At 38.2% G+C, this 26,568-nt stretch overlaps 1 protein-coding gene across 2 annotated transcripts in view; it reads left to right on the forward strand.

Annotated features, from left to right (window-relative positions):
- The first annotated feature begins 3,460 nt into the window (after window positions 1-3,460).
- LEPR (leptin receptor) overlaps window positions 3,461-26,568 on the forward strand; it is a 74,601-nt gene continuing 51,493 nt past the window's right edge. Inside the window, exons 1-7 of one of the 2 annotated variants that reach the window (XM_039233470.1) lie at window positions 3,461-3,564; window positions 3,844-3,889; window positions 4,011-4,012; window positions 4,188-4,265; window positions 16,340-16,399; window positions 20,544-20,873; window positions 24,094-24,217. In XM_039233470.1, the coding sequence (XP_039089401.1) occupies window positions 16,360-16,399; window positions 20,544-20,873; window positions 24,094-24,217 (494 nt within the window). In that variant the 5' untranslated portion in view covers window positions 3,461-3,564; window positions 3,844-3,889; window positions 4,011-4,012; window positions 4,188-4,265; window positions 16,340-16,359. Of the gene's footprint in view, window positions 3,565-3,843; window positions 4,266-16,339; window positions 16,400-20,543; window positions 20,874-24,093; window positions 24,218-26,568 lie in introns of both variants that reach the window. The other variant, XM_039233471.1, reaches the window with a different exon arrangement.

Consider the following 26,568-nt stretch of genomic DNA (forward strand, 5'->3'; position numbering starts at 1 on the left):
GCACAGGTGACTCATGCCTGTATGGCCATCATATTCCAGCTTATTGGCCACTGTGACTGGTGCATGGATGGGCCTGTGACCCAAGAAAGCATAAGAATGAGAATAAATTTGGTACTTATTAATATACTGGTTGATTGTCTAAAATCATAAGAGGAAAAAAGTGAGGGGGGAAGTCGGAGAGGGAAGAGGTGAACCAGGAGAGAGTGGAGTCACTGAAATCATTGCAAGAGTTTCAAGAAGTGATGCATCAGTATTATGAAATTACTAGTTGAATAATGTTTATGTTTTTGAAACTATCAACCAAATACTTGGACAAAATATTTTATCCATTTTAAGTAACTATTACTTCAGTCATGATTGACTGTTCCCAGCAGGATCTGTTTCTGTGTAAATAGGCATATTATTGATTAAAAAAAGAAGAAGATAGATAACTCATTATTTTCTTTTTCAAATCAAAGTGTTTCCTTTAAGGACTTTTCCTTCACTCAAGAAAATGCAGAATGAGTCAGGGTGTTAATCCGTTTTGCTCTGGTAAATCCTATCTTCTTATTATAGAGATGTTTTTCAGTGTGGTAATAATTGCCTAACGGATTGGTAGTGATTTATTTATACCCATCTACTCATTCAACAGCTCTTTATCAGGCTTCAGATATGCAGCAGGCTTTGCGCCAGAGGGAATGAGATTCAAAGTTGTGCCCTAACCTAGAATATAAGCTCCATAGGGGCCCCTGACGCAGAGCCTGGGGCCTAGAAGACATTCAGTATTGGATCACATTATCAGAAATCCATACCTATGGATGTAGGGGGTATTTCTGTATTAACTTAACAATGGTAGCTGCTGAGAAGCCGCGCTTGGCCTTTAAGTATCACCTGTGACTCAAACATGAATTTTGGGCTTAGGCCTCTGTACTTCTTTTCCTGATGATAGTTATTCCACATAATGCCCAGGTTTGATACTTATTTTTAATAGCTTGCAATAAAATGATAAATTATACTTAGTATCAATATGATTTTGTATAATGGTGTTGAAATGACACCTTGATACCACAGCAGACAATGAATTTTGTCCCTCTTAGTTGACTAGCTTTAGTGCATTGAATGGTGGCTCCCCCATCCCCCACCCAAAAGTATGTCCACATTCTAAATCCCAGAGCCTGTGAATGTGACTTCATTTAGAAAAAAGGGTCTTTGCAGTTGTAATTAAATAAGGATACCGAGCTGAGATCATCCTGGATTATGTGAATGGTCCCAAAATCTGATGACAAGTGTCCTTGTAGGAGACAGAGGAGAAGAAGACTTGGAGAAGGCCATACGAAGATGGAGGCAGAGATTGGAGTGATGCAGCCATAAGCCAATGAATTCCTGAAGCCACCAGAAGCTGGACCAGGCAAGAGTGAGTTCCCTCCTAGAGCTTTGGGAAGGACTGCAGACCTGATGACACCTGGTTTTGGACTTCTGGCCTTCAGAGCAGCGAGAGAATAAATTTCTTTTGTTTTAAGCATTAAGTCTGGTCATTCGTTAAGGCAGTCCTAGGAGACTAATATGCTAGTTCATAGGGATGATCTAATTAAGGATTCTGTTGTCTTGTTTCATTTTACAATAATTTGGGGAAGTCAGTATTTCTACTCCAATTATCGTCTCTAACTAATGGAAACATTTGTTTCTTTTTTGTGGTTTGATAAAACCCAAAGGTTAGTGCTTCTAATCACAGTGCCCCAGAAAGTCCTTTCAGGGCACAAATAGGAAATTTCTTTTCTTTAAAAAAATTGTTTTCGTGTTTTTTTTTTTAAATGTTTTATTTATTTCTGAGATAGAGAGACAGCGTGAACAGGGGAGGGTCAGAGAGAGAGGGAGACACAGAATCCGAAACAGGCTCTAGGCTCTGAGCTGGCTGTCAGCACAGAGCCCGATGCGGGGCTCAAACCCATGAACCGTGAGATCATGACCTGAGCCGAAGTCGGACGCTTAACTGACTGAGCCACCCAGGCCCCCCTTCGTGTTAATTTTTTTTTAGAGAGAGAGCACAAGCAGGGAAGGGACAGAGACAGACAGATAGAGAATCTGAAGCAGCCTCCAGTCGCTGAGCTGTCAGTACAGAGCTCCAACTCATCAACTGTGAGATCATGACCTGAGCCAAAGTCGGACATTCAGCTGACTGAGCCATCTAGGTGCCCCACAAATAGGAAATTTCTGAATGAAATGGCTTTAACAAGTGGTCTGGAGATCTAAATGCTCTTCACAAAAGTGCCACTAGTTCTGAGAGGATATTCCCAAGGGTCAAGTTTTATTCAACAAAGCTCACAAGTTGACAAAGTGGCTGGGCTAGGGAGCTTCTGGCCCTGCCATGTCTGGGCTACTTTCTTTCTCTCTGTGCCTCTGATGCATCTTCCTATAAGGGTATTGGGCAAGTTCATCTCTAGAGACCTTTGAAACTTAACCATCCACCCAATCGAGAGTATGTCCTCTTCTCTTTATTCTTTCTTTCTCTTCCATTGGGTTCCTTCATACCACCCCTCATAACTGGTAATTTTATGAACACTTGCTAGTCTGTCATTAGTCCAAGTTCAAAGAACATAATAACTGTACATAGGTTGTCTGACTCATAGTAGGTCTTTAATAAAAGTGTGTTAATAAACAGATAGAGAGTGAACATTTTGAGTGGAGAGTAAGAAAATGCCTTTTCCTTAGGGGCTGGATTCTGTTCAAGGATGGATTTTGTTTGCTTGGTTTTTCTGCTTGCTACATCAAACGCCATTAAATTTCAGGACTGAAAGAGAAGTAAAGTGGTTATTTAGTCCGGCCCCGCACAGATGCATAAGTGCCCTCTTCAGCCTTCCTGACAGGAATGACCAACATGCTTGGCGGGAACATCCTTGGTGACCTGGTGACAGGAAACTCGCTACCTCACCACCTCTGGTCTTGGCAAATTTGCTTTCCTCTCCCACTCCCCCCAGTTACTGCCGTCTTTGCTGTAGCATTTGCGCCCCTGATGCGGCAGAGGCCCGGAAGTCTGGGGGTGGGAGGACCCCCGCTGGAAGCCCCGTGCCTAGCCTGGAGGCTGAGAGCCCCCCGCTGGGGTGGGCGCGCGGCCGCGGACTGCAGGGTGAGGCAGCGGCGCCGCCTCGCTGAGGGGATCGCCTCGCCTCTCCGCCTCAGGCCCTCGGGCAGGGGGTCCTCCTTCGCACGCTCTCCGCTTCTCCCGCCCCGGGCCACGGCCACGCGCGGCGACGTTCCTCCTCGCAGCTCCGCTCACCTGCACGGCCGCCCTCGGCGCCGGGGTCCGCGGCTCGCCCCCCGGAGCTGTGGACCAGGGCGCGAGGCGCGCGCGCGCGGGCGGCCGCGGGCTCTCCCCTTCCTTCTCCCCACCCCACGCGCTCCCCCTCAGCCCCTCCTCCCCACACTCCGCTGCCCTGCGCTCCCCGGACAGTTGCCCTGCACCTTGGGCAAGGAGGTCGGAGCTGCCCCACCTCAGAGCCCGCGGCCCGCGGAGCGCGAGCGACGCAGGTGCCGGAGCTTCGCCGCCGCCATCTCTGCCTTCCGTGTGGGTTAGACGCCGGCGGCGAGGTGGGACCCGCTTCTCTCTCCTCCACCCCTAACTGCCACCTTTCCCGCCCTCGGCCGCCGGAGGAGCGGGACGCTGGGGCGCGCGGGAGTCCGGGGCCGGCCCGCGCTCAGGGGCGGTGGGAGGGGCGGCAGGGGCTGCGGGCGCCCCGGCCCGGGCTTCGGGAGGCTCCCGGGTTGGGCGGGAGAGGGGCGCGGGGCTGGCGGCTGCCGGCCGCACGTGGGCGGGCACCTGCCAGGCGCCACCGAAGGGCCGCGCCACCCCGCCAACTTCTTTTCCAGGTCTCCTTCCTGCTTTGGAAACCGAACGGACTGCGACGTGAAACCAGTAAGCCCCGGGGCTCCGGGAAGGATTTGCGGGTTTGGCCGACCGGAGAACAAACTTGTGCCGCAGGGGCGGTTTAAATGCCAGCCTCTCTCTTCCGCCTTCTCCCGCTCTCCCCCGGCAGATGTAAGAAACCAAAACAAAGTAACAAACCCAATCCCAACCAAAGCGCTTATTTAACGGGATTAGTAGAGGTGAGGAAAATAGACCTGAGGAATCATCGGAAACCCCAGGTATGGTGAGGCTGTCTAAGAAACTGGTTGTTGCTGGGGCTGTTTCTAGAACTTGTGTTTGCAAACAGGCGAGCCGGCGCTGTGAAGCCTAAGACTTCCTTCTGCTGAGGGGCTGCCTGGAATGTCCTCTGTGAACACGTATTTCCGTAAGTATTAAGCTCTATTGAAACAAATACTCTTTCAGAGTCAGAGTATCTGGGTTTTGACGTGATTTGCCATTTATTATCAGTGACAGCTGTGGTTAGCTTCACCTCTCTGGGCCTCATTTTCCTCACCTGTCAAATTAGAGTGCCGAATTCACATTCTGTGGGACTTTTAATAATATTTCAGATATCTCCCTGCTTAAAAATGTATAATTCTGTGACTGTTTAACATGTTACAAACATTGCTAAATTCATAATTTCGTGAGATTTAAAAAAAAATCTTTTTTGATCTTGGCATTTTGTTTGTATGCATTTATGACTTGCGCTTTTACAGTTTTCCAACCCAAAATCGAGAGAAAAACGCTTGGGGTGCCTGGGTGGCTCAATTTCGGGTCAGGTCATGATCCCACAGTTTCATGAGTTCAAGCCCCACCTCAGGCTCTGCCCGTTGATCGCCTGCAAACCTGCGTGGGGTTCTCCCTCTCTCTGTGCTCCTCCCCTGCTTGAGCTCTCTCTGTCTCTCTCAAAATAAATAAACTTAAAAAAAAAAAAAAGATGCTTATAAGAGAGTTCAGAAATGTATAGTTTATATGTAAATATTTAGATCTCACTCTAAGGAATTATGTTCAGCTTGCAGGCAGTACTTACAACACGGCAACAAAAACATATGGCCTTAGCACAGCACTTACTCTCTTTTCAGTATTGTATATTTGGAGGAAGTAAAAGTTGTTTTGGAGGAAACAAAAACTGTACCTTTCCTATCAATTACTCGTCTTGACCAACATTTGTTACTTTTTAGCATAAAGTTGTGTGCAGAATATTAAAAAAATGGTTTCAGACCATTTCAGAGCCCCTCTGAAATTAAGCTCAATAGCAGAGATGCCAATTTTAGTAATGCATTTTAGTTGTCTTGGAATGAAGCCCAGAAAATAGCAGAGGTTACTAAATAGATAAACCAGAAATTAGGAATTGATACACATGCCCACGCGCGCCCGCGCGCACACACACTGACACACAGTTGTCAGAGAAGTGTGTGCTACAAAGTGTCAGTGAGCCTTTTATTTTTGATTAAAAAAACAAACAACAGACAGCCGTTGGCCTGTTTAAGCACAGAGAGGATGTGAGAAGAGGAGCTTTTGTTGTTACTAGTAATGTAAAATTATTGGAGATGCAGTCATCAGTAGTTAGGATGGATTCAAAAGTGTTTCTGGCTCTTTTTGGTGGCTTTGATGTAAAGTAAAATAATGTGTTCCCACCCAGACTGCGCTGTGTATGTGGTTTGGGATAGTGGAATGGAGTTGAAGTACAGTGTTCTTCTACGAACACATCCACTTTCATTGCTTTTTCACGTGTGGGCTGGAAGTGTCGTCAGCAATCTGGCATTTGTCTTCCCTCAGATTCTCTCTGGTGAAGTAGATGACCATCTCCTTTGAGAGAGATGCTCAAAGAGGTAAGTAAATTGGTTGTTGAATGAACGGAGCTTAGTGGAACTCACACACTCTGCCTTCTAGGCGCTTATTGGAAAACAGGAGACGGATCTGACTGCTCATGGTCTACAGCTAATTCATTCATGGCTTAGGAGCGTCCCCATGGTTGGCAGAAGCTCTGTTCATCTTTTGGGATGAATTTAACAAGAAAAAAAAAAAACCCAGTCATGTCTTCATATTTAGATCACTATTATATAATCAAATGGTTTTTGTTTGTGAAGAGCAATCTCTCTGGGGGCCTTGGAAATAAAACTTAAAAATATCCAGGAAAAAAAAAAAGAATTGTGTTGGCAGGTACTGTACTGCATTTTTCATACCGAGAACCAAACACACATACAAAAAAAAAAAAAAAAATCCTGTGGAGTTAAAAATGAAGAAAAGGGCTTACAGTCTCCTCTAATTCTTAAGATTTTATGTGGTTTACAAATTCCGCTTTTAATTAAAGCAGAAAGGCACAAATGTTCCCCTATTGGACAGACCTAGTACATGTAACCTTTTGGAGGTTCAAATCAAATTTGGTCTGCTTATAATTTGGAATATTCCTTCTCACATACTTCTCATTAAACCTTTTATGATGCAATGGTGATATTATGTGTTGTCTTTTCACACACGATCTTATTCATCTTTAAATTTCTTAACACTTGAGCATATGTGTGTATATGTATATATGACATACATAGAAGAGATACTTAAAAATGTGCTGGTTGACAAATAATATAGCACATCATTCCAACAGGCAGTGATAAGGCAAATACCCTATTATTCGCCACACAAGTGAGAGAACATGCCAATATCTAGAAACTTCTTGTTAATTCCTTCCTGATCACAAGTTTAGTTTTACCTTTAAAAAATGTTGTATTAAGAGGCATTTTTTCATGGATTCTCTTGCATTATGCCTTTGTGAGATTAAGCCATTTCTTCACTCCCTTTTAAAGCAAAAACTGTTTTTTTTTAAGTTTATTTAATTATTTTGAGAGAGAAAAAGAGAGTATGAGTGGGGAAGGAGCAGAGAGAGAGGGAGAGAGAGAATCCCAAGCAGGCTCCCTGCTGACAGAGTGGAGCCCAACCCAGGCTCAACCTAATGAACCATGAGATCATGGCCTGAGCCAAAATCAAGAGTTGGATGACTTAACCAACTGAACCACCCACGTGCTCCAAAATTGATATCTCTTAAATGTTTGGTCCTAGAAAAATGACTACCTCCCAGTATATTAGGTCTTCTCTGATATAAGAAATGTGAATGTTGTCTGATGTTTTCCTTAAGAGTCCTTGAACGTCATCTTGTTAGATTTATAACAGGAACCGCATATTTAAAAAATTACTTTAAATCATGTCTTTGAAAAATTCATTGTTTATTAATTCCATATAGACATAAACTTTACCTTTAAACAGATTTTCAAAATAATAGTTCCATTGGACTGTAATTCACATATCATAATATTCATCTTTTTATGGTATACAGTTTGCTGGTGTTTAGTACATTAGCAGAGTTATGCAACCATCATCACTATCTAATTTCAGAACATTTTTATCACTCCCCAGAGAAACTCTGTACCCATTAGCACTCACTCTCCATGGCCCCTCATCCCCTCCCTCAAAATCACTGATCTACTTTCCATGTTTACAGATTTGTCTATTCTGGATATTTCATATAAATAAAATCATGAGGCTTTTAGTGACCAAATTCTTTTCACTGAGCGTGTTTCCAATGTCCATCTGTGCTAGAGCATGGGTCAGTATTTTATTCCTTTTTCTGGCCAAATAATATTTCGTTATATGGGTATACTGCTTTTTGTTTATTCATCAGCTGGTGGACATTTGGGCAGTTTCCACTTTTTGTCTATTATGAATAATGCTACTAAAATATGTGTGCACATTGTTATGTGAATGTATGGTTTTATCTCTTTTGGGTATATATCTATGAGTGGAACTGCTGAGTCATGTGGCAACACTCTGTTTAACATTTAAAGTTTGCCAAACTGTATGCCAAAGCAGCTTTCATCCTTTTATATCCTCACCAGCAGTGTGACCCTTGAATCTACCTTGCCAACATGCCAAGCGTATTAGACACAGCAATGCTGGATATGTAGTGAAAATTACTGTCAAATTTAAGTGTCACATGCTTGGAAGTTTAAAATCTTTTTCAGAATTGTGAACACTTATTATGTGCAAAGTAGACTATGAAGAATTTTTGTGGATATTGATTCTCACTGAATGAAAGTGAGCAAGTCAGATATTCTTCTATAACATTAGTAGGCTTATGGGTACCAAGTCAAGTCTTCTCCAAGGTGAACATAGTCTCCTTGCAGTTGATGCAGTCTCTCAGTGATCTGCTCCGCTGGGTGAGAGCTGTGGCCCTGCCTAGCGCAGTATGGAGACTCACCCAGGAGAGCACAGAGCTTGGGGAGACACTGCCTGCTGGATGAGTGGATGATGCTGAAGATGAGAGTCATGTATTTGACTCACACTAGAGTACTATGGACTAGCAAAAGAAGATGACCTAGAGACTCTCTCTCTGTCTTTTTTAATGTTTTATTTTTGAGAGAGATTGAGAGACAGAGCATGAGAGGGAGAGAGGCAGAGAGGGAGGGAGACACAGAATCTGAAATAGGTTCCAGGTTCTGAGCCATCAGCAGAGAGCCTGAGATGGAGCTTGAACTCATGTATTGCAAGATCATGACCTGAGCTGAAGTCAGATGCTTAACCCACTGAGCCACTCAGGCGCCCCTGGAGACTCTCTTAAGGGCCATTGTGATATGCATCTTAAAGTCTTTGCCAATTAGTGGGGGAAATTCCAGAAACAATATAGACTTACAAATGTGTATTCATATGGGTATAATACTAAATGAGGAAGAGAAGGAGTAGGGGGTAGAGAGAGAAAGAGAGAGAGAGGCTTTTTTCTTAGGCCAATAATTTATTTAAGGTTTATGGGAACATATACATGTTTTATCTGTTTGTACTAGATAGTAGCTAAAGATCTGAGATAAATAGAGATTCTCAGGAGCTTCTATATTGGTATTATAATAGGCTTTGAAAATGTGAATACATGTTGAAGAACAGCTGCTGCCAAATATTTGTTTTGTGAAGGCATAGGACAACTTAGTTTTTCTCAGAATTATATTTTCTCATTTTACTTTAACTAGTAGCTGTTCTTTGGGTGTCTAAACCTATGAAAATTGAGAAAGTATGAACATAAAAGCATTGAACAATTAGATTTTTGTATGCACCAACAAACTTTCTGAACTAGTCTGGTCAGTGGTCAGGAGATGAGAGGGACAGTAAATTATAAGCACACATAGACACGGACACACTGTATAAGCAGAGAGAGAGAAAGCATACTGAAATATACATAACAAACACCCAGTAATTATAGTTGTTGTTATATTATTAAGATGCTCTCTTTAAGAATTATGACATACCTATCATGTTAGACCTACCCAGGAGGCAGCAGGCTATCGCTCTAGTGACCTGAGTGTCTTGCAGTAACACTGATAGTCACAGGTTTGATTTGGGGGAGGGAAGGTTTTTGCATAGAACAAGCATGATGTAAAAAAATGTTCTTTCTGTCCTCAGCAGTCATCTGGGCGAGAGGCTTCTTGGCCTTTTGATTGTAACTTTGCAAATCATTTGTCACCTAGGAGTTCCTATTGTGTTTGATTGATGTTCTTTGGCTTATTTGTTTTTACAGACCATTGGTCCTGTTGGTATCTTTTTCTTTATTTTTTTTTAATAATACTTAAAATGTGTTTCATATGCCTTACTGTTCTTTAAGGGGGCAGTCAACTTGTCCCTTCTCTAAGGCATCAGTTATGATTTCCCCACACTAGACATAATCTCACTGATCTCTCCTAATTACCGCTCTTTCTAGATAGTTGTAGTTCTGTAAATCTAGACCTCATGGGTTTTTAAGATATACTACCATTTTTGTACTTCCAAGAAAGAAGAGACTCTGCCTATTTGACAATGCTTTCTTATCTTTTAGAATTTTTGTCTTTTATCTACTAGAAGAGCTCTTTTAGAATTATTTAAATAAAGATTTTTGTTTAAATCATATCACTCTTATAAGAAAAGTATCGATAAAAGGAATTGGTTAAGGAATTCTTTTTCATATTCAGAAATGAATATGAAATAAATAAAAAAGTGGCATTTTTTTATTACTTTCCAACTCAGTGCTGTTGATGTCAATATTTTTGTAAACACTAGCATATTCTGGGTTATCAAGAATATTTGTGATATAGCACTTTATAAAAGAGTGCTTCACTGTGGTTTCTTAGATTTTCTACCAGTGTGGTCCATTTTGCAAACTTTATGCTGGCTCTTTATAGGATCTTCCCATAAGATGTCAACATAAGGTTTTCAGACAATGCTCAGGGCTCCTATTCCTTCCTCCAATGGTCTTTAAATAGTTTGTTAATCGAAATATTGATGGGTTAAAATTGTCCAGTCTGTCATGAGGAAAGCGCCCCAGTTTGTCGGCAATCAATGACAACTAGATCACAGCTGCTACTAGGCTATTGGTAGTTGTGAGATGACATTGATTTTAACAAAGATCTTGATGTCAGAGGTGTTAAAATATTGTGAACCTTAAAATAAGAAGAAATACAACACTACTCTCTTCTTTTGTATTTCTTGGAGTTCAACTAAAATTTCACTTCTGTGAACCTTTTGTTGGCCCCTAGGGCTTTGTGAGTAGCTATTTTCTCAGGAATCTCATAGCCCTCTATTTATTTAAAAGGACTAAATAACAGTTTTACATGAAAATAGTCCATGTGCATGGTGACAAAAAAATACTGCAATAAAAAAAAAAAAAACACCTCTAGTCTCCCTACCCAACTGCCCTCACTGTGCTGGTGCTGACCTTGGGAACCACAACTTGTTTATCCATTTCTAGTTTTGGTTCTCAGACCTCTGACTACCTCTGTGCGGCTAAATAATACGCTTTTAGGGACTTCTTTTCTTTTCATTTATCAACTTTAAACAAACACCATTTCAGAAAAGTATTTAGCTTACTAATTTTGCCTTCTTTCTTTCTTCATTCCTACTATAATTATATTAATGTTCTGAGTGTTTTAATTGGTTACATTTGTAATTCCCTACACTATTTCTGTTCTATTCAGTATAGTTTGTATTGGCTTCCTACAGCATGAGGTTGGGATATTTCATACTTTGCCTTCCCACTCTCTCTCCTTACACAATTATACCACCCAAGTTTTGAGAACAGTATAGTGAGGATATTGTTAAGAGAGAGAGAGGGCATGCATGTGCATGCTGGGAGTAGAGGGGCACAAGAGGTGAGAGAGAGAAACCTGAGTAGGCTCCACACTCAGCACGTAGCCTGACATGGGGCTGAATCCCACAGTCCTGGGATCATGATCTGAACCAAAATCAAGAGTGGGATGCTTACCCTTACCCAATTGAGGCACCCAGGCACTCCTATATTATGTTTGGATATTCTAAGCTCAATTTTAAAAGTTGAGCAGGGCCACCCAAGTGGCTCAGTTGGTTCAGTGACCCACTCTTGATTTTGGCTCAGGTCATGATCCAGGCTTGTGGGATCAAGCTCTGCATCCGGCTCCACGCTGAGTGTGGAGTCTACTTGGGATTCTCTCTGTCTTTCCCCCCTCTGCCCCCTCAACCCAGCATGCACACACCCTCTTTTTCCCTCTAAAATAAAATAAATAAATAACATAAAAATTTAAAAACATTAAGTGTTTAGCAGCTACTTGCTGAGGAGGAATAATGTGACCAATTTCTGTCCTAAGTTCTTAAAGAAATAAAAGTAAACATATTTAAAATAACAAGGTTAGTAGAGCTGTGCCAATCTATATTTATTTTGACACTTGTTTTTCATTTATATTTAAAAAAATGTTGCTGTTTAAGTGAAATATGGGTGCCTCTCTAGCAGAAAGTAAAAGCAAGAATTAGTGACAGATTGAACTCATTGAGTTTACTCATCAAGGCAACAGACTTGTCAGAATTGTTTTTCATACTCATAAACTTTTCTAGAAACTAGAGACTTTGTGAGATCATTGGAATAAGTTGTAAATAATTTCTTTTTTTCCCTGCTCATTCAAACACTAATTGAGACTATTCTGCTTTATATTTAAGGAGAATTTTATACATAAAAATACACAAAGAATTTTCTGTGATAGAATTTAGTCTGATTTTCTGAAAACCCATAATATGATGATTCAATAAACTGTAGATTTTGATTTTTCCTTTTGTTTGAAGTTATAGTAATAGCTGAAGAGTTAGTGATATATTTAATAAGTGTACTCTGTTTGATGTATTATGAAACTTGAGGGGCGCCTGGGTGGCTCAGTCGATTAAGCATCCAACTTTGGCTTAGGTCATGATCTTGCATTTTGTGAGTTTGAGCCCCTCATCAGGCTTTTTGCTGACAGCTCGGAGCCTGGAGTCTGCTTCTGATTCTGTGTCTTCCTCTCTCTGCCTCTCCCCCACTCACACTGTCTCATTTTCTCTCTCAAAATTAAATAAATATTAAAAAAATTTTTAGAAGGAAGTGAAATTTGAATTACTGACTGCACAGCCAGGTACTATGTATGGATCATTTAGATCACACTATGAATGAATCTTCGTATACTTTATGGAGATTTCAAATAAAACACATTATTCGTTTTAACTGTCAACATAGAATAACTATATTCCATGGGGGAATATTAGGCAATATTATCTCAAACTCCTCATAGCTTGGTGTCTATCAATGGCTCAGTTCATAGGAGCTATACTTATGGAGGACTGACTGAGGAGTGTGAATTCCATTCATTTATCTACATCAGGACTTCTTCATCTGGGAACTTCGAATAAATTTCAGGGGCTTGTTAACCCCCTGAAATTATAGCCTTAATTTTGGGTATATATGTCTCTTCCTGGCAGTTGGTACCTTGCTCTCATTAACTTCTCAACAAGATGCATATTTAAAAATGTTTAAGAATCATCATTCTGAAATTCTTTCTGGAATTAAATCTGATTCTCAAAGCTGGATTATATTAGAATACCTCTTTAAAATTATTTTTTAATTTGAGTATAGCTGACACATAATATTACATTAGTTTTAGGTGTACAACATAGTGATTCAATAAGTTTATATATTATGCTATGTTCACCAAAAGTGAACCTGTCACCATATAACACTATTACAATATCATTGACTATATTCCTTATGCTAAGACTTTTATTCCTGTGAATTATTCATTCCATAAGTGGAAGCCTATATCTCTCTTCTTCACCCATTCTGCCCCTCCCCCCCAGCTCCCCTCCAGCAACCATCAGTTTGTCCTCTGTATTTATATGTCTGATTCTGCTTTTTGTTTGTTTATTCACTTGTGTGTGTGGGGGTTTTTTTGTTTTTGTTTTTGTTTAGATTCTACATAGGAGTCATGTGGCATTTGTCTCTCTCAGTCTAACTTGTTCCACTAAGTATCTATGTTGTAACAAATGGCAAGATCTCATTCTTTTTGTGGCTGCATAATATTCCTGTGTGGATGTGTGTGCATCACATCTTTGCTCTCCACAGAACATCTTTTTTGAAGATTGCTGTTATTTTTTTGGTATGATGCTGCCAGCCTATTTTGAAGAAAATCTCAAGAAAGATTCGTATCATGCATTCATTCATTCAGTGAGTGTATAGAGAGCACCTACTATGTGAGAGACAGGCTTCTATGAGAGAAGGATATAATCATGAAAGGAAATAGTAAACAACAACAACAACAACAACAACAACAAACCCTTGGTCTAGTGGAGTTTATATTTTAGTGAGTTAGACAATAAACAAGAAAAAACAAGTCATATTTACATTAGATAGTGTGAAGTAATAAGGAGAAGAAAATTCAGCAGATATGACATGCTGGGTTGAAATTTTAGGTGGGCTAGTCAGGAAAGGCTCCTCTAAAAAGATGATTTGACCAAAGAGAAGAGCAGTGGTTGCTGAGGTCAGAGGGGCATTAGAGATCCAGGACCTTGTAGTGCAGGACTTGGACTTTGACTCAGAGTGAAAAAGAGAGCACGACAGTGTTTTGAGTAAGACAGGCATGATCTGACCTATCTGTTAACAAGACCACTCTGGCTGCAGCACTGAGAATAGATTGAACTGGAGAGTGAGGGCAGCAGCAGCAAGATCAGCTAGGAGGCTCTTCTGACTGTCCAGGGAAGAGATAGTAGTGGTTTAGAATAGAGTATTGGCAATGGAGGGGCTGAGAAATTATGACTTTTGAGGTCCATGTGAAACTCTGGTACTATGAGGATGTTCACAAGGATGTTACCTGTTTTGAAGTTACACAGGCAAAATTTCTTTCCATTCTTAGTGTCGGGAATATTTGAACATTTCCCCTAAGCTGTTGGTTTCATTTTATTTTGAGTACTCTGAATTTATAATTGAACAGTTTGACTCTAAGAAAGCATAAGGGAAATTAATAGCTTATCTTTAAAATTTTTTAACATCTTATTTATTTTTGAGAGACAGAGCATGAGCAGGGGAGGGGTAGAGAGAGAGGCAGGCTCCAGACTCTGAGCTGTCAGCAGAGTCCAACATGGGGCTCGAAGCCATGAGCAGTGAGATCATGACCTGAGCTGAAGTCAGATGCTTAACCAGCTGAGCCACCCATGTGCCCCACTGGCTCATCTTTAAAAACTAAAATCAAATTAATGGCATTTTGTGTATTATACTTCTTTCGGCCACGTTGCCATTAGTTTTCCCTTTACTTAATTTTTTTCTCACAGTTTAAAAATTCCTGTTCCTTTTTTAATATTATTTGTGTTTTTGTAAATCTCCTTATAGATTCCTCTCTGGTACAATGTCAGGTCATTTAAATATTTGTCTCATTTGGGTCCATGTAAGGTACCACCTTTCACATGCTCTCCTCAAGGTTTCATCTATGCCCTTTTCAAATATTTGTGATTATTTCTCTGTTATATAAGAGTGAAACCTGACTACAAGAATTCAAACCATAAGAATAGTTTGTGTTTTGCATGGAACATTAAAATAAAAGAATGCTTGTCTTCTATAGGCAAAAAACCCTGGTCTGTTTGTTCACTTGACTCAGCAGGTCAGTTGCGTTAAAAGTGAGTCAAATCAATTGTTGGACTGAATTGTCGCCAGTTGGTTCGTTCAAAACACTTAGTTTAATGATATGTTGTATCTATGACACATCCTGATTATAAAACTTGCTCTTGGGTTTATTTTATGAGAAAATGTTATACCAGAAACAGGTAGCAAAAAAAATTCATGTGATTAGATAATGAAGATTCCAAACACAACCTATTTTTAGAAATCGTGAAGATACACTGTGATGTTAGTATATAAGAACCAAACTTCTGATGAAAAAGCAAGAGCCTGAAAAATAAATTGACCAGACTACAACATTTTTTATACTCATCCATTTTCCTCCTGAGAGTTATTAAATTGTGAACTAAACAAGCACGTTTTTCTGTTTACTCATCACATGGTACCAATTGTCAGTAATAACCTATGAGATATATTTCTTAATATTTGAAAATATTCTTTGTGTAAAGCTGTAACTTCTATTTTACAATAAAATCATGGACATGTCTGAAAGGGATTGTTGAGCTCATCCAGCAGGGGGATTTGTAGGTGAGGAATGTGAGGTCTAGAGTGTTGAAGCCCCAAGTCCTACAGCTGGTTAGTCAAAGAGTCCAGATTGGCATGCAAGACTCCTGACACCTAATTCAGAGCTTTTTACCTCAGGTTAACTTTCATTTAGTGAACTGAATCTCCAGTTTGAGATAACCAAAAACCCTGGAGCAACAAAAGGCTTTAATGATTTCACTACAAATTGAAGCCCAGTATATTAAAATTATGCTGTCGTTCTGACTCATGACGTACTAGAATGAATAATCTCATTCATGATTATTTCAAATTGAGGAGACTTCATGAGAAAGCTTATTTCTTGAAGTCACCCTGTCATTTGGATGTATTATGCTGTCAACCTTTCGTTGAATTACTCTGATAACTCTCCAATGTGAGTATTGCTTCATCTGCAAATAAATAGTTGGAGTTCCCAAAAGCATACTGGAAAATGTCCTCCTCTTTATTGGAAATAAATGTACAGTGATTACCTGTGCTATAACTGTTTGGCTTTGTAATATCACAGTAAAGATAAAGGCTTTAGAAAATAAGAGAAATTTAGAACTGAGCATAAAAAGAAGACTGTGCTATTAATGTTAGATTGTACATATTTAATTAACATTATGAACACTTCTGTTCAGTTAAAAATTCAGTCTAATGATGTCTGTCCTGGTTTGTCATGGCATAAAGACATAAAGACATGTCACCGCATAAACATTGAAAATTTTTTTATTATGCCGTAGAATACGTAGCTTATATTTTAACTGTGTAAGATAGCATGTACACAGGAGTAGATCTTTAATGTGTAGCTATACTTTAATGTGAGACACTTCTCTGATATTGGTGTAGAGTACTATAGAGGGTTGAATTTAAAGACTTGTTCATATTTCTTTTCCTTTTATATTTCCCAGATAGCTTATATAGAAGTCAGGTGTTTTTGTGCGTGTGTGTGTGTATGTATTTGTTTGAGATGTACTGTTTTTCAGGTCTACTTCCCTGAAGTAAGATGATTTGCCAAAAATTCTGTGTGGCTCTGTTACATTGGAGTAAGTTATTTGCTTTTTAAATGTCTATATATAAGAGATTTTGCTCATAGAGATGCTGTTTCTTTTATTGGCTAGCAGAATTTCCTGTCCATAGTTCAGAATCTCATGCTTATGATTAAAAATACAAACCAAACAAAAGCATAAGTGTGAAAATAAAAACACTTCCCAACCTTCTGTGAATAACCTGATGTGTAGCTTTCCAGAACTATAACACATACAAACACACAATTCATATCTATGGTTGCAAAAATAGAATTGGTCTATATATATTTTGTTCTTTGTTTTTTTATACTTAATAGTTTTTCAATTTATCATGACAACATTTTTTTTACTGAGTATTTACTGATATGCTTATTCATTTAATGGTTGTACCACAATGAATTGTATGAATATACTTTAAATTATTAATTTATTTCACCAATTTCCCATTGATTGACATTTCTTTTATTGTAGCACATAATACATCGAAATCCATATATCTATATCTTTGTATATTTGGGAGAATATTCCTGCTGAATAATTACTAAAGAGGAATTTCTCTGTTATATAGTATGCACATTTTAAAATTTGATGAATACTGTGAAATATGCACCACAATGCATTTGCAATACCACCATAGATATTTAGTACTGTACTAGGGTTCTCCAGAGAAACAGAACTGGTAGGATTTATATATAGAAAGAGATTTATTATAGGACTTGGCTCCCAAGACTGTGGAGGTTGAGAAGTCCTATGACCTATAGTTGGCAGGCTGGAAACTCAGGAGAGCTGATTGTATAAGTTCCAGTCTGGACCCTGGAAGGCTTAAGATGCAAGAAGAGCTGATGTTTCAGTTTGGTCCAAAGGAAGGAAAAGACTGACATCAATCAGGCAGTAGGAGTTCTCGCTAACTCAGCCTTTTTGTTCTATTCAGGTCTCCAATTGATCATGAGGCCCCTCCGCCTTAAGGAGGGCAATCTGCTTTACTCATTTTACTGATTCAAATGTTAAGTTCATCCAGAACATCCTCACAGACACACCCAGAATAATGTTTGACCAAATGACTGAACACCCCATGGACCTAGACAAGTTGACACGTAACCTTAGTCATCACAGGCCTGTGACTATTAATGTTCTACAATTTTTTTCTTCCTGCCCATTGTTTGCTTTTTAACTTTGTTTTTTTATGGTACAGAAAATTTTATGTATGCACAGTAATGCATGTGTAGGAACAAGATACAGTGATACATAAATGTTTTAATTTTAATTTAGTAAATGTAGCATTATTAAATTATAAATGTATATAAATCAGATGATAGTCAAAACTTTAATTCTCTATCAAGGAGCAGTTTAACTTGGTGATAATATTTAAAATATATGGCTATGACACAAAACAATGGATTCATTCTCAAGTAGAAAGAACATGCCATTTTAAATGCTATTTCACATTAGAAATCCAGTAGGCAATGAGAAGTATAATATTATAAAGGGATATTATCAAGGGATGGTGTATACCTTTAAAATTTGCATCTTGAATACCATCAGAAGAATGCTTTTAGAGATTAAATGTGTACTAGTCTACCTCCTATCCACTGCAGGAGTATCCTCAAGATAAAGTTTACAGATGATTTCTTTAATGTCTTGATTTTAACTAATAGCATGCTTCTGTTTGAAATTAGTCACCTATATTCCCAATGAATTTTGAGCATACTATTTATTCTCACTTGTTTCTTACCGCACTCTAGAGATAATCTGATTTTTTAAAAAACCCTCAAATCACCTAATTTAGGTTGTATTCCAAGTTTTTAAAATTAAGGTCAGGCTATTTTTAACTAAACTCATTTTATCTGGCAACCATATTAGTAGATCCTCCAGCTGTCCAGTTGTGTGTCAGTGAGTTCTGAGCATCTTCTTGGCTAATCCTATCTGAAGGTGCTCTTATGAGCTTTTCTACTAGTCTTCCTTGTTATACATACTGTTCTTTCTCATTGTTGCCATTTATATATTTGCAGAAAATACCCAGGATAACTTCACTGTTGACAGATTAAAAAAAAAAAAAAAACCCAAAATAAAACAAAACAACTATGCCACAAGGGACTATCAAAAAGTAGCAATATACTAATTCTCTCTTATATTCTCTAATTTTTATTAGGCTCCACTCAACTTGTTTTACATTGGCTTTCCAAAAGGTGATGAAATTTTGCGAATCAGAAGAGTTCTTGGGATGTTGTTACCATGATAGCACGTGCCTTCAGTTGCAAATTCTGGACTCTGGAGGGAAAGAAATATTATTTGCAAAACAAGCATGCAAAATAGAATCATCCTTTAATTAAACTGAATCAGTAGTCATTATGTCTATGATTATTCATTCATTATTACATTTTAAATTTCAAAGACTTCTTTGAAGATTTTAGACTAATTTCAGTTCAGCCAACTGAATCTTCAATATGCAGCTAGAAAAGAATGCTTTTAATTTATACCAACAAATATTCATGGTTTTGTAAAACAAAAGAAATAACCTATTTTTTATTGACATGTTCTAATTTCAGAAACACATATTAGAAAGATTGAAGTCCAAAGGAACATAGTTGTAATGAGGGGTCACTTTTGATAATGTATGATACCTAATTATTATCAGTGTGGGCAAAATAACATTAGTCATGTTAGTCACATTTGGCTTAATTTGTGTATCTGGTACATTCTTATTTTATTTTTTTTTCATCTGATACCTTTTTAAATTTATTTTGAGAGAGAGAATGAGTGCTTGAGTGTGGAGGAGGGGTAGAGGAAGAGAGAGAGAAAGAGAGAGAATGAGAGAAAGAGTCTTCTAAGCAGTGGGTCTGGATCTCATGAGATTGTGACCTGAGCTGAAATTGAGTTGGACACTTAACTGACTTAGCCACCCAGGTGCCCCTGCATCTGATACATTTTTATGTTAATTTATTTTTATGGAAAACTTTAGAAACCAAACTTTAACAGTTGTTACCTATATATCATTTAAATAGTTCTACATATTTTACTTTTATAATTTGAAACATTTTTGTGAATTGATTTTTTAAAAAATTGTTATTTTCTTACATTTTTACATTTACCCAAATTCTTCAAAATTCTCATTCCATGCAAATTGATGCAAAATTCTCAGAATTCTCACATTCTCTGCATTAGTTTGTATATGAAGCAACACAGCTATTGGATTATTTGAGTAGCTTGTAAAAGAAAGAATTATTGAGAATTAATTATTATTTTATTTTCAGACAATTCCTAAAAAATAAGTACCACTTTTGAGAATTTTTTGGGTATGGGATTATATAATTCTTAATTTTTATATGTCTAAAAAGGAGAGAATTGTCTTCAGTCAGCAATGGAATTTTCCTGTCATTGTACATTGATTATTGGAGAGTGCATTAAGGACATGCCTTAGATGATGTCATGTATTTGAGGATTATGGGTAGTTCTAGATATCATCCAGCTGTCCTGATGTTGAAAACAAACTCTTTTTAAAAGCACTTATAGGGCTAACATTTTGGTATTATTCTTTTTAAGAAATATTAAAACAGGGATGCCTGGGTGGCTCAGTTGGTGAAACGTCCAGCTTCAGCTCAGGTCATGATCTTGTGATTCGTGAGTTCAAGCCTCATGCTGGGCTCTATGCTGACAGCTCAGAGCCTGGAGCCTGCTTTGGATTCTGTGTGTCTCTCTCTGTCCCTGTCCCATTCATGCTCCCTGTCTCTCTCTCAAAAATGATGAATATGCATTAAAAAATATTAAAACAGAACTTTAATATTTGTTTACAAAGTTGCACATCCAGATATTCTCACTTATACTGGAAGTTCATTAGCATATTTTTTTAGAAAAAGTAATTTAAATATTGAGCAAAAATTTTTTGCATTAAAATAAATATAGAATGCTAGATTCATGAGGAAAATGAAGCATGAATTTCCAAAAGGAGGTGTTAAAGAGTGAATTATCTCTATAAACTAATGTCTCCTTTTGAGTATAACACATTGTCTAATGGAAGCACAGAGCTGTGAGTAGGCATAGATTGAGCACTTAGAAAGTTACTTACTATTGAGCACTACATGGTTTAATCTTAGATACTTCCTACTTATGTCTTAGTCAAAGTGATTAATTATTTTTCTATGTGTCTTTTTTAATACCCTGACAGAATTTATTTATTTGATAACTGCATTTAACTTGGCACATCCAGTTACTCCCTGGAGATTTAAATTGTTGTGCATGCCACCAAATACAACCTATGACTTTCTCTTGCCTGCTGGAATCTCCAAGAACACTTCAAATGTGAATGAACATTATGAGGCAGTTGTTGAAGCTAAATTTAATTCAAGTAGTACCTATTTTTCTAATTTATCTTCCAAAACAACTTTTCACTGTTGCTTTTGGAGTGAGGAAGATAAAAACTGCTCTGTACATGGAGATGGCGTGGAAGGGAAGGCATTTGTTTCAACAGTGAATTCTTTAGTTTTTCAACAAATAGGTAAGTATTTTAATGTTCCAAGTATTAGCTATTATTTAACTGTTTTAAACAAAGTGTTTTTGGGGCACTTGGGTGGCTCAGTCGGTTAAGTGTCCAACTTCGGGTCAGGTCATGATCTTGCAGCTCGTGGGTTTGGGCCCCGTGTCGGGGTCTGTGCTGACAGCTCAGAGCCTGGAGCCTGTTTCAGATTCTGTGTATCCCTCTTTCTCTGACCCTCCCCTGCTCACACTTCTCTCTCTCTTTCAGAAATAAATAAAACATTAAAAAAATTTTAAACAAAATGTTTTCATTCTCTGAAACCTGTATGAAATAAATGTGTTATGTATGGGATTCTTAACATATATCATCGTTTTATATTAGTAATAAAATTATAATTCGTTATGTGACCAAGCTAATGAGTCCCGAATTATTTGATATCTCATAAGAATAAAAGAAAAATGTAATAAGGGAACTCTTTTACTTATATCCTATAAATCCATTTTTGTAATCTTCTAAATTTGCCTTATTTTAATATTATTTTTTATTTTAGAGAGAGCACATGTGGAGGAAAGGGGTGAGAGAGGAAGAAAGAATCTTAAGCAGACTCCATACTCAGCCCATAGTCTGATGAGGGTGCAATCCCATGACCCTAGGATTATGACCTGAGCCAAAACCAAGAGTTGGACACTAAATTGACCAAGCTACCTAAATTTGCTTTAAAATAGAAAAATCACACCTTATTTTGTTAAATATATACAATATTCAAAATATTCAACTGTTGAAATAAGTTTTATTTTTTTTAACATTAAAAAAGTTTTTAAAGTAATCTCTATACCCAACTAGGGCTTGAACTTACAGTCCTGAGATCAAGCATTGCATGTACTACAGACTGAGCTAGCCAGACACCTCAGAAGTAGTTAAATTTGAAAGCATTTATGAATAATGTGTGTTTAAGCAAGGAATCTCTCTGGAGCCAATATATATTTTAAATCAAGAAGGTTTTGTTCAAGTATAATGCATACTGAATGTAGCTAGCATAATTAATAATTCTGCATCTGGAAATCTAAACAACAAAATTATTTCCAAGCCTTCTGGAAAAGCTAACAGAGCAGAATCAGCTGACTCAAGAAATACAAAGAGACCTACAGTATGAAAATAAAGGCAAATATAAATAAAGCATTTCTATGAAGGGTTTGTTAGAATTTCTCAACCTTGGGGCGCCTGGGTGGCTCAGTCGGTTAAGTGTCCGACTTTGGCTCAGGTCATGATCTCATGGTTTGTGGGTTTGAGCCCTGCGTCGGGCTCTCTGCTGACAGCTAGCTCAGAGCCTGGATCCTGTTTCAGATTCTGTGTCTTCCTCTCTCTCTGACCCTCCCCTACTCACGCTGTCTCTCTCTCTCTCAGAAATAAGTTTTAAAAAACGTTACAAAAAAGTCTCTAGAAAAATTTGTTTTCAACCTCAACATTATTGACATTTGGGGCCAGACAATTCTTGGGTAGGGGCTGTTCTTTGCATTGTAGGATGTTTAACAACATCCCTGGCTTCTACCTAGTAGATACCAGTAGTTCCTTCCCCAGTTGTGACGATCAAAACATGTCTCCAAACATTGCCATATGCTCCTGAGGGTCAAATTGCTCCTGGTTAAGCATTACTGATTAGATGGAAGAAACACTCTGGTGTGTTGATATCAGTTTAGTAATAATCCCCGTGTCTCCAATAGAGTCCATAGCCATTAATTAATTCACCTATTTTTTTATTTATATTAATTTTTTTGATGTTTATTTTTGGGAGAGAGAGAGAATGTGAGTGGGGGAAGGGCAGAGAGAGAAAGAGAGAGACAGACAGAATCTGAAGCAGGCTCCAGGCTCTGAGCTATCAGCACAGAGCCTGACGTGGGGCTCGGACATACAGAACTGCAAAATCATGACCTGAGCCAAAGTCAGACACTTAATTGACTAAGCCACCCAGGTGCCCCACAACATGTACTCAATTTTAATTGAAGAATTTTTTTTTTAATTTGTAAGGGAACTTTACTAGCCATTCCAGCAATTAATGGGTATACCAAGAATGAACTTATTAAGGCAGAGTCTTTGTGACAAGCTTTGAAATGATGAAACATGTTAGTTTTTCAGGTTTTGAAAAAACATGAAGTTTTGAAGAGGAATGATTATGATGTTATAGATTTATTTTAAGTTTATTTTTGAGAGAGAGAGAGAGCACAAACAAGGATGTGTGGGAGCAAGGGAGAGAGAGCACAAACAAGGATGTGTGGGAGCAAGGGAGAGAGAGAGAGAGAGAGAGAGAGAGAGAGAGAGAGAGAGAGAGAGAGAGAGAGAGAGAGAATCCCAAGCAGGCTCCTGGCTGTCAACAAGGGGCTCTAACCCACAAACCATGAGATCATGACCTGAGCCAAACAGCCTTAACCACCCAGATGCCCCTATGATGCTGTAGACTTTGGTTTTACACATAAATAAAGCTTGCATAACTAGTCACTTCTTAGTGAGTTTAAATTTTTGTAACTGAAATTGGTAGGTTAAGTGGTGGTTACTAAGGATTTCGACGGATTATTCTGCCAAGCATGCTGTTTACTTCATAATGGTTCAACAGTGTTATATAATCCTGCTAGCTAGAAATCCTTCAAGTTTGGGGAAATACGTTAGTGTTGTCTTAAGTGAACCATTATGTATAATTGTTGATATTCTTGCTTTTTGAATCACAAATTCCCAATAATTTAGTGTCAGGTGAGTTTTTCAGTGCATAGTGAAAGTATGCCTGCATCAGTTGTATCTGGGGCCTGTGATATCACAATAACAAGAATTTAAGACATGAGTCATATCTCACATGTGAATCACTATGCTTTTATTGGTAAAAGCAGACAAATAAATATTGCTCCACATTTGCTTGTATCTTGATATTGAATATTTTCTTTTCTCTTGGAAAGTGAGCACGAACTGAGCTAGGTGACTTTTGAGGCCTTTTGTCCTACTTAAGTAGTTCAAGATTTAAAAAAAAAAAAAGAATTTGAGAAGCAATAATTTAAGTCTCTTCCTTTACCAAAAAGGAAGCTGAAAGCCTCAGGGACTTGGGCAGATACATACCACTGGTTAGAGCCGGTTCTTTTTCTCTCAGAATAGGCAGTGGAAGTTGTATCAGAACACCGGTAAATTTAATTTAGTTCTTCTCTTTCACTGAGTTGTTCAGAATGTTTTTCAGATTTAATGTAGTTTATTTTTAATTCAGGTGCAAACTGGAACATACAGTGCTGGATGAAAGAGGACTTGGAATTACTCATCTGTTCTATGGAGCCGCTATTTAAGAATCCTCCCAAGACTTACGACCTTAAGGTCCATCTTTTATATGTTCTGTAAGTACCAAATAAATTAATTTGGAAATTTCTATGACATAATTTCTTTTAAATGCAAGAGCTTCCATACATCGAAGTGGATTATGAAACTCTCCTATCCCTACATTTCCTTTGTATCTACGTACATTTCTAGGAGGCAGTTGTATATATTTTTTCACGCAATATGCATCTCCATTAGGTTTCCTCTTTGCTCTTCCTGTTAAGTAAGGTAGTGAGACACTGCACTTATGGATGGGAATGTATTCTGAAAGAAGTATGAACTCAATTCAGCAGTCTTAGATATTTGAATGGAGGGGAAAAACTTGTTATACATTTCTTTTTCAGGTAGATTTTTTTCCTTCATATTTGATCATTTTATTAGCTTAAAAATATATGTGCTCAGTATCTATTTGTGCTAGCTAGAGAGCCAAGATGGTGGTTTGAAGTAGTCATACACTTACAATTCTAGCTAACACATCATTCAAGTTTTCTGATAACTCCTATGATGATACATATCATTCCTCTGTGAATTGTAGCTTTCCATTTTCTTCTAATTTGTTCTTTTATGGGATGATTGAGGAGAAAGAGATTCATTTCCTTCAGTTCTGCAGTTATTGAGATCATACCATTGAGGGGTGACATGCTAGAAACTAACCATATAAACATGAGTCAAATAGAATGGTGGTTACGAGGGACAAGAGGTAGGGGTAGTAGGGAGTTCTTGTTTAAATACATACAGAGTTTCAGTTGGGGAAGATGAGAAAAGTTCTGGAATTGGATGGTAGTGATAATTACCCAACAATATAAATGTACTACTGTCACTGAATTATACACTCAAAATGATACATTTTATGTTATGTATTTTTACCACAATAAACATAATTTGAAAAGAAAGAAACTTAAAGATGCCGAGAAAAAAAGATAGTAATGATTTCTGCCTTTGAGGCATCACAAGCTAGTGATTGGGGGCAGATAGGTATAGGGCTTCAGTTTTAGTGGTTACTACTATATGTTTTGGTAGGCACATGAAGCCATGGGAACACAAGATTGTTGTGGAAGCCTGAGGTGGGGATATCTTGTGCAGCTGAATTCTAGATGACTCTAGATGTCCCTGCTGTCCTCTACTTCTTTGTACAATTCACATGAAGTCTAGGGTCCTAAAGGGGACTATCTGGTGAAAAGGTGCCGTAGCTGCTAGTGTTTCAGCTGTACAAAATGGCAGATTTTCCGGACAAATGCTGGACAGCCAGGAAACCTAGAAAAATGTGCACAACAGAAATGACTGAGCTACAGACCTCTAGAGGCCCACAAAGTAGTGGAGGTTGTAAAGTGGCAAAGGTGGAGGAATAATGGGTAACACATAGCCAAGGGCGGGCATTTAAAGGACAGGACAGAGTGAGCTTGCTTCTAGTCTGTAGATAATGACCCAGCAGGGAGGGAAAAGTTGAAGATCTAGTAAAAGGGGGCCTACTGAAGCTCTATAACAGTGTGAATATTTAAATAAGTTCTAGGAAAAGAGCACAGGTGAAAGGTTGGTCTTAAAATGAAGGAAGTTCACCTCAACTTTAAGCACTGAGGAAAGAAAGGAAGCACTGTGGTAGATATATTTGAAGTTTGGAACAGAAAATTCCCTGCTTTATTGAGCAAAATAGGTTTTAGCTCACAGAAAAGAATTCCTTTGCAATGCAGCACATTCCTACAGGATGACCTAAATATTTTGGATGGTGATCAAAAACTCACTGGGTGCCCATTCAAGAGAATTTCAGATATTGTCAGCGAGCTAGGGCTCCATGCTTGGTTTTAGAGCTCTTGTGACCATATGCAAGTATTTAAATTTTCAGTATCAAAATTTATTATTATTGTTGTTATTATTATGCATAGACTATAGCTGTGTCTTGAGGTCTGCACTTTTAGAAATATAGGTATGTGAATATGTTAAAACATTACACAATCGCATTGTAACTTAGCTATAGCTGAGAATTTTCACTTCACTTAAGTCAGCCAGGTAACCATTGGTATATTTGTTAGATGATGGTTTTTCTGGGTCAGACCCAGAAAAATGAGAAAATTATGATAAATTAACTAGTTTTTTCAACTTGCTCACATGAGAAATTGAGCAGATTCTTTTGACCTGCTTTTATTTTGAACTCAATTTTCTAAAAATATCAGTACAGAAATACTTGTCATTATTGCATGCAATTTGAGGAATATTGTGGGTTTTTTTTCCTTTTTTGCCACACTGTTTTCTCCTTTGTGTGATTGGTTTACTATGTCTGTCTTAAATCCTGCTGTTGTCTGCAGCTCTGGGCACTGTATCTCCAAATAATTTAAATAAGACTCCACAGATTAGGAGGAAGAGATAGTCAATTTAA

The sequence above is a fragment of the Hyaena hyaena genome, unplaced genomic scaffold (genome assembly GCF_003009895.1).
Source record: "Hyaena hyaena isolate Hyena2069 unplaced genomic scaffold, ASM300989v1 scaffold_75, whole genome shotgun sequence".
In the NCBI taxonomy this organism is placed as follows: Eukaryota; Metazoa; Chordata; class Mammalia; order Carnivora; family Hyaenidae; genus Hyaena; species Hyaena hyaena.